This window comes from Malaclemys terrapin, chromosome 7 (genome assembly GCF_027887155.1).
Source record: "Malaclemys terrapin pileata isolate rMalTer1 chromosome 7, rMalTer1.hap1, whole genome shotgun sequence".
Classification (NCBI taxonomy): domain Eukaryota; kingdom Metazoa; phylum Chordata; order Testudines; family Emydidae; genus Malaclemys; species Malaclemys terrapin.
In genome coordinates, this window is record NC_071511.1 from 114,295,792 (window position 1) to 114,305,078 (window position 9,287).

At 38.1% G+C, this 9,287-nt stretch overlaps 1 protein-coding gene across 3 annotated transcripts in view; it reads left to right on the forward strand.

Annotated features, from left to right (window-relative positions):
* The window catches only part of GFRA1 (GDNF family receptor alpha 1), a 182,968-nt gene extending 173,990 nt beyond the window's left edge, over positions 1-8,978 (forward strand). For all 3 annotated transcript variants that reach the window (XM_054035432.1, XM_054035433.1, XM_054035434.1), the window contains 2 exons: positions 5,833-5,886; positions 7,224-8,978. In XM_054035432.1, coding sequence (XP_053891407.1) covers positions 5,833-5,886; positions 7,224-7,385 — 216 coding nt within the window. In that variant the 3' untranslated portion in view covers positions 7,386-8,978. The remainder of the gene's footprint in view (positions 1-5,832; positions 5,887-7,223) is intronic.
* Positions 8,979-9,287: the final 309 nt, after the last annotated feature.

Here is a 9,287-nt window from a genome sequence, read left to right on the forward strand (position 1 = left end):
TGTATTTTGTTCCTAGCATTGAAGACGGATACCAGAAATGTTTTGGTAATATCTACCGTTAAAATGTACTTACTGTACCAAATGAGATGATACTGTTAGGCAAAATGACCACACATAAATTCATGCTCCAAAGTAGTATCTTTGGGGCTGATTCAGAAAAAAAAAGTCTGGCTTCTTCATGGTGAGAATCTACAAAGCATAAATAGCATTACACCAGGCTGTGAGGCACAGAATTCAGAATTATTGTATGCTGAGTTAGATCCTTATTTTAGTATACTCTGCCTCTGACATGCACTTTGCTTATTTTCCCGGCTAAACGTAATTTATATTGCAGCATACTGTTGTACCACTGTACTAAAAAGAAAATACTATTGACAAGTGTGATAGATGCAGCTAGCACTTAGTGAGTGCAGAAGAGTTAAACTGATTGCATTTTTACACTCTGTGTTTTTTCTGTTTATTGTTTGTGTCCTGCTGTTAGGAAAACAGGTTGGTTGCATAGTAAATCTCTAATCAACACTAGAAAAGAACAAAAAGAACACATCATGTCATTTGTTATGAATATTTCAGGAGTCGGGTCAGCCAGAGGGTGTTTGGGGAGATTTTTTTCTTCTCTTTTTTTTTTTTTTAAACCTTGTTAATATGCTTATAGCTAGCCAAGAATTTGAAAGGATGGCAAAGCCACACCCATTAAAATGACCTGAAAACAAGCATGAAATATATGTCTCTGTCTTAGTTATAGCTATATTGCTTATCACCATAGTCCCTAAGCAATGAGGCCTGTAAAGTACATATTCCCTCATGAAACCTGAAGACCAAACTATCAGAGAAGTACTGGTGTGCAGGATCATCTGCTCATTCTGTGCCTCTTACTCTTCAGGCTGAGTACGCCATTGCTCCCTTCTTTTCCCAAATTAAAACTCACTTTGGTTTGGAACAGTCCACAAGTGGACCTCTAGCGCACGTTGAATAACCTATGTGAACATTACACTGTATGTGAAACAAAATCACTGTCCTACAAGCCATAAAACCGGTGGCCTCCCAAGCTCAGACCCATGGGCTTGGGTGGGCTTGAGAGCCCAAGCCGCAACATCCACACTATTGTTTTCAGTGTGCTAGCTCAAGCTGAGCTAGCGCAGGTCTCCCAGCTGTAATGTGGACATAGGCTATGTAGCAGTACCGCGTGCCTTCCAGGGAAACAGTTATTTGCTCTGCTTGCTCTGGTTCTCCTTCCTCTCCAGGAAGAGCATCTGTCAGCTCTCTGCTGGGCCTGGGCTGGGAAGCTTTCTGTACCAGCCAGGACATTGGTCTCAGGACATTGGCTTGGGCACGGTCCCTTATGGGGGGCGGAGGGAGTTGTTTAAAACCCTGAGACTGCCCAAGCTAAACTAAGACTCCTGATAGATGTGCAGTGTAATGAAAATTTCATCAGAGTTCATGACTGTTCAAATTCTTAAATATGAATCTTTGCTTTTCTACCATAGTAACTAGGTTATTTACAAAATGAGGGGGCACGTTTTACAAAACATAAAAGGGTAACTCAGCACAAGACTGATGACAAAAGACAAAACTGAGGCAGCTTCTTAAGACTGGCCAGATTTCTGAGTCCAACCAAACAGGAATTTCCTGCAAAGCCACAGTTATCGGTCAACCCATCTCAAACCTTCTTAACCATTCCTTGCTGGATGGGCTTTCAGAACTGTAGTTAAACAAAGTTACTGCTTGTTTTTATAGTAACAAAAGGAAAAGGTGTATAATAATTTGGAGGTTTTTTAGGTCAGTCAATCTATTACCTGTAACTATCATTCTACATTCAGCAGTAGATTACAGCTGAGTGTATGAATCGTTAGGAGATTTGATTTTAGCCAGTAACACAGATCCCAGACCTCTTTTCTTTAGAATTATTTTAAAACTTCTTTTCCATCGATTTTTTTACAAGCCCAATTCTGCTCTCATTTCAGACAGTAAAAAAAAATTCTCTTGAATGTTCTTATGGCAGGCTCAGGCCCTATGTGAAGCCTGAAAATAAGTCTAATTTTGAAATATGCAGGAGAACCTCAGAGTTATAAATCCCTCGGGAATGGAGGTTGTTCGTAACTCTGAAATGTTCATAACTCATAAAATGTTCTTTCAAAAGTTGACAACTGAACATTGACTTAATACAGCTTTGAAACTTTACTATGCAGAAGAAAAATGCTGCTTTTAAACCATCTTAATTTAAATAAAACAAGCACAGAAACAATTTCCTACCTTGTCAAATCCTGTTTTAAACATTCCTTTTATTTATTTTTTAATAGTTTACATTTAACACAGCACTGTACTGTTTTGTTTTGTTGTTTTTTTTTGTCTCTGCTGCCTGATTGCGTACTTCTGATCCAAATAGGGTGTGTGGATGACTGATCAGTTCGGAACTCTGGTGTTAGTAACTCTGAAGTTCTACTGTAGTCTTATTAGTCAGTTGTGTGTTTTATTTTATCTTTACTCTGACTGAAAAATCTTAATACCTTAGGGACAAACCCTGTTCCTGTGTACCAGGCCTGGAATTACACTGTCCTGAGGAGATCTTTGAGGCTGGGGATGACATTTACAGTAGCCTGTGTAAGACAGAGCTGTGTTCCCCCAAAGCCTCCTGCATCTTGAGGTGCAGAATTTCCCCTGCCAGAACTGCACTCTGCAGCATGCAAGGGGTGCAAACCTCTTTATCTTGTACATCTCTACCTCGATATAACGCTGTCCTCGGGAGCCAAAAAATCTTACCGTGTTATAGGTGAAACTGCATTATATTGAACTTGCTTTGATCCACTGGAATCCACAGCTCCGCCCCCCCCCCTCCCCCGGAGCACTGCTTTACTGCATTATATCCGAATTCGTGTTATATCAGGTCGCGTTATATCAAGGTAGAGGTATATAAGATTTTGGGATATTTTATAGATGAACAGATAATGGGGCTCCACATCATTTCTCATTTTTGTGTGTGAGTGCATGTGCGTCAAGACCATCAGTAGGTCTGAGTCCTGACTTGGCCCCCCAAGTAAAGCACTCCTTTCCTGTGAAGCATTGCACCATCTGTTTTGCTGTGTTCTCTTCTCTTTGTGTCTAGGAGTGGGGCAGGAAGGATTTTCCCGTTAGGATGTAATTATTGATATAAGCTTCCCATAGTGTACTCTTCTGCCTACAGGTTCTTTCCCTGCCCCCTTCACCCCCAAAATTACTTGTGATTTAGTGATACACTATTGTATTTTAGTAGTGCAGCCTATGCCAGCATTTCCATTATAACCATTTTTTCAGGTTTATAACTCAGCAGTAAAAATCTACTCTTCCAATTTGAAACTTGGCAGATAAAGCCTGGAAGCTAATTTTTTTCTTGCAAACCCACCCTCCCTCACTACAAAAAATAAAGAAGGTGTAGTGTTGTTTTATTTTTGAATTACAGACATTATCCCTTACACTCTGATGGGAGAAAAGGCCACTTTATTATTAAAATTACTTTTTTAAAATCCAAAAGAAGAAGGAACTTCTGTTCTACTTGAAGCAGGTGAATAAATGTATTGATTGTTGTTAAAATGCTCCTCATTAAATATATAGGTAACTCTTCCCAATTTAAAGCTAGTGAATGATGATCAAAATTATTGAAAAGCTTTTGTTGTTGATTTGGGATTCTACCTGATAATTGTTGATTTCACCCTAAAAACAGTTTTTTTCTAAAATGCAAATATACTTTCTGTGCTGCACTGGTTATGTTTCTTTTCGAGATCAATGTAGTGGAAGAGGAACATGACCTTGTTCTCTCTTTTCATTTTTGAGAGCTATATTAAGTCTTAAGAAAAGATAAAATTTAATCCTTGCTATAGAGCAGAAGCTAATTAGAAATAGTAGTGTCCTAAATGGTACAGTATTCTGTAACCCAGGCCAGGCATAGCTACTAGGAAATACACATGGACAGTAGACAGAAGCTTGTATAAGGACTTGGGTGTCTAGCACATAGCAAGGAGGTAGAAAACATCAACGAAGGCCTTCTATAATTTGTACTGTAAAATCCAAAGATCCCATCCTATGTTCTTTGGATCTCCACTTTCCCATTTGACTCAGTGGAAGGATGTGGTGAAAAAGAAATGCAGGATTAGGCTCCACTTTGGTTTCTCCATGCTTTTCATGTTTCCCGTTGCGGCAAGCCAGTGAGGACTGAAATCAGCATTGTTGTCACCAGAGAAAGTCATTTCTAATCTGCCCAATTAGCACTCAAAATTCACTGCCAGAGTTTTATTTTTTTCAGCTAGAGGCTAGACTCACAAAAGGAATTAGGTGCCTACCTGCCACTTTTGGTGCCTGAATCCCACTGGGATTCACAAGAACCTCAGCTGCTGCTGCTGAACCCTCCACGTGCCAAAACTTGCTTAGCACTGAAATTTTTGAGGTAAAAGTTCGGTAGGTGCCTGTGTTTCTGCCTCTGCACATATGCACTGGAGCCCCACACCTAAGCCCCAGAACAATGCATGGACTGGGGATCATCTCCCTAACTTCCCTGTGGGACCCGACTCAGTAACCATGCTCAGAACTCACCTACTGAATTGGGCCCCTACAGACAAGCTAACAGAAAATGAGACGCAGGATGACATCCCTCATAACTTTTAGCCTGATGGTTAGGATACACACCTGAGATGTTGGAGACCTCTGATTCCAGTCCCCCCTCTGCCTGAGGGGGGAAAAAGGGGATTTGAACAGGGATCTGCAACCTCACAAGTGAGTGCCCTAACCACTGGGTCATGGGATATTCTGATGAGGTGCCCCCTCAGGTTCTCTTTTTGAAGCATTTCCACTGTAGATAAATAATGGGGGGGGGAATTGAGGCAGGGAAACGAGAGAGAGAGAGAGAGAAAGAGGGAGAATGACGATATAATTTGGTGGTTGGAGCCTGTGAGGTGGGGCACCTGGTATCTAGTCTCCCTGATCCTCTGACTTCAGTTTGATTTATAGGTACATTCGTTAAAGGAAGTAAATATTGTTCTGTTTGCATAATCTGGTAACTTTCCAGAACAGACTTTGTGGCTGTAGCACGACACAGAAATTAATATATTTTTATTTTAAAATATTTTTATTGGTCATCTTAACATCTGGATAAAATTCTAACTATTAGCAGAAGTAAAACACTTTGAAATATGGTGTATATTTTCCTAACTGTTAAGAATACACTGGTCAAAGTCCATATTTTCTAGTTAAGATGCACTAGTGTTAATTAATATTTACTGAAAGCATAATCATATTCCATTTTTTTCTACCAGGACTATATGTGTCTTTTACATAGACCCTTGATTACTGACTTGATTTATATGTAGGCATTTCTATGGCACTCATCACAGTAATAGCTGAATGCCTTATGCCCTTATTCTTACTGGCTTTTTCAAAATGTGTATTTTAAATTCACAGTGGGGATTAAAACTGAAAGGGCTTGTCTACACGGGGACTTAATGCGCTGTAAATCTGCAGTGCACTAGTTTGCCATGCACTAACTGGCAATGTGGACCCAGCTACTGCCCATTAGAAGTTCCTTTGTGTGTTTTGATGAACTACCATTTGAAATATAATGGCTAGCTACCGTTCTGTAGAGTCACACCCCAGCTTGCCATCCACTAAGGCTCTATGAAGACAAGCCCTGAGATTATATTGTTACTTCAAGACCATTATTTTACTATTTGCTCTTCATTCCTACTCATTTATTATAGAGGCATGTTAATATGAAACCGAACAATCAAGAAGAGCTTATTCAAACAGAAATATCCATATTATGTGTATAAATATACATCTATACTGCGTAACTTTTGCATTTGTCTCTAGGCACAGAAGCGGAAATCCAATGAATCTGTAGACACAGAACTCTGTCTTAATGAGGTAAGAATGTGGATCCTGTTACAGTAGCACTTTATTTTTCATAATACAAATATCAATCTGAAATGTAATAATCCAGGACCCAATCCTGGACTCTTTCCTCAGACAAAATTCCCATCAATATCGTCATGGCTGGGTACCAAGTTATCATAATAAAGGGAGTTTTGCCTGAGTCAAGAGCTCGGGATTGGGCCCAAAGTGTTTGCTACCCTGGTACCATGCATTGGTGAGATAATTACATTTTAATTCCCACATAGTTGTTGGGATTCCCTCTGAGACCTCTTTCCACTCGGCTTCCCAAGAACTGATTTTGCAGGTCAAATAGTAATTAGTGTTTCACCTAGGAAGTGTAATTAGCTAGTAATCTGCAGGAACATGTAATCATATGGCATTTACCAAGTCCCAGAAATACAGCAGATTTCATTTTATGGCTGACAGAATACTGATTTAGGATAAATGAAATGACAGTTATATAATACATTAGAAGCTGGATTGACAGCCCCTGGAGACTTGGAACCTTTCCCTATGCTGTTCCACCAGCCTGCTTCAAACCTGACCGATAAGGACCATCCCTAGAGGTGGAAGATTGACTCTCATGGAAACTAAACTAAGCTGTAACCTTTCTGCTGGCCCAGGGGTTAAAGAATACTCCTTGTGTACTGTCCCGTGTGTACCTGCACATGACCTGCCAATATGCCCCTAATATTATCCTGTTATTTTACTGTGTGTAATGTACAGCTGCATAAGATATTGCTTTATTGTATGTAGCATTAGTGCACGAAAACACAGGGCATATAACAATCCAGCAACTGGGAAAAGAAACTAAATGGACATTGCTCCTGTTGCTAGGCCAACCCATAAGCCCACTCTGATGATGGTTCCAGTCTTATCTATAGGAATCCAGCAATACTTTGTTTTCAAACAATCCTTGCTGTTGGCTACACAAGACAGACTTCACAGCAAGTCCTGCATCTGCTTTTTAAAAATGAATTTCCATGTTGAACACAGATCTCTTTAAAATATTGCTTGATTTTAGAAGGTTAGATCTTCCAATTAGGTTCGCTCTCAAAGTATGTCATTTTTTATTTATTCTTTTTTTCCCCCACCTGATTACTTTGATGGTGTCCCTTACAAGTGTTTTGATAGTTACTATCAAATTGTATTTTAATACCACTGTCATTTTGATATCCTGTTTTATCCTTCTCATATACTTAAATTCATAATGGTGAAATACATGCAATTGGAGGGGGAGAAACTGACAGGATGAATTTTACATCTAAATATATTAAAGTATAATGAAAATGCTTAACAGTGACCAAGGAAAGTGTTGTCTCTTGCAGAATGCTATTGGGAAGGACAACACAATCAGAGTCTCCACCAGTCACATATCGTCAGAGAATTCATCTGCTCTTCCTACAAGCTTCAGTTTAAGCACACTGCTGATATTGATGACAATTGCACTCTCAATCCCTTTGTTCTTAAGTTCATCAGAAACCTTGTAGCTGCATTACAAAAGGACACGTTAAAAATAAAAATTCTGTTCCCCGTCCTCTGTTGTTTATCTGAAATTCCAGTTCTAGGAGCTGAGTTGAAGCACTCTGCTAAAACAGTTTCATTCAACTGGAATTTTTCTTTTTTTTTTTTTTTTTTTTTTTTAAAGCTTCTCGTGATATTTAGGGGCTTTGTGAGATACTTGATGCAGTGGTACATTCCGAACCCAAAAGGCTTTTGGGAATGCAGTGTTTTAAGGAGACAGTATGTAAATTTGCCTGTAAAGCAATCTGTTTGGATTTTTTATTATTATTTCAATTCTGGCCTTTTACCTGAAAAGGAAGATGTCAGTTTTCTTAAGATCCTATTTATCTCATTTAATGATTCTGATTTTAAAATTAAATGAACATCAGACTAACGAGGATACAAGGCTTTTGTCACATGGTGAATGTTCTCCCAGAGACTTCATGAAATGTCTTCATTTGATAGATTGCTACTGATGTTTAACTCTTTCAATGTATTAGCATTCTCCTCTTTAAATGTTTATGTAATGTAAGTGGTTCTGCATTCCTTGCTGAGAAACCATTATAAGTCACATACAGGTGTAACGTACATCTTTTAGTTAAAATCTCATAAAAAACAGTGTGTGATAAACTTTTACTTTTACCAGTACTTCTAAATTTTAATTACATTTAGCCTTAACAAGGGGTGAAAATTCCTTAAATTAACAAGAAGCAATCATTGTGAACACTTCATAATGCTAAATTTATTTAAATTTACAAGGATATACATAATAGAAACAAATTTTGCTAAAGAGTTTCAATTGTACAATTGTTGGTCTTCTATACTTCTATTGTAATAATACAGTCTAGTTATTTTACTGTTGGTTTAATAAAAATGGCATACAATTTATTTCATCTACTAAAACAGCATTATCTGCTTATATTTACATAGTATATCAACTCTAAAAGTTAAAGGCGCTTTATGCCTTAGCTCTCTGATCACACCAGTATAGACTGAAAGTAGGACATAAAACAGAAATGTGAAATTTAAATTGTGTATCATTTCTTATACTGCTAAAATCAACACCTAAAGGGATCATTGCTTCAGTTATGGATACAGTCATGCAAACCTCATCTATGTAAGTAGTTATTACTCACACTAGTACTCCCACTCCAGCCCATGGGACTGCTGGGGTTTGCAAAATTGGACCCATAAATGGTTTAATGGCAGTATTGCCAGTGCACATGATTTAAACACTTTTGTTTTCATTTGGTGACACCAACATCCTGTGCTGAATCATGATGATTTTCTGCAGTATCTGGAAGGGATTTTTTTAAAGCTTTAAATGTCATCAGATAGGCAGCATGTCTCCTAAGGGCTGTCTATATACCTGACTATAGTGGCTTGGTGACTGTTACAAGCAGTTATGTCTAAATGATCAACTGTAATCTGTTTTTGTTTTTATTGAAAGTAAATGATCACTTTGCTAGGCGTAGAGATCATCACTCTGAATTTATAGTTTTACACTGAAACCTACATGATGTGTTCAGGTTTGGTTGAAATGTCCAGATCAGATATTTGCAATAAAAATACAAACTAGAGATCATTGACTTCAGTGCTGCTAGCAATGTGAAAAATATACATCTCACTAACCAATTGTTAAACTATTGGCTGATCCATATTTGGGATTTTTTCTTTTTACCAAGCTAATAAAAGCAGTGCAAAAAATTCTAAAAATTACTTTTGTAGTCTTGGTTATAGTCACATACCATACGATTCAAAGCATTCTCTGACAAACATCTAGAGTACTGTGTTCCACTAAACACAGCAAATTAGACAACATTACTCCTTAATTCTGCACTGATAAAAAAACTTCAAATTATTTTCAAAGGCATCAGAGCTGCTTTTGG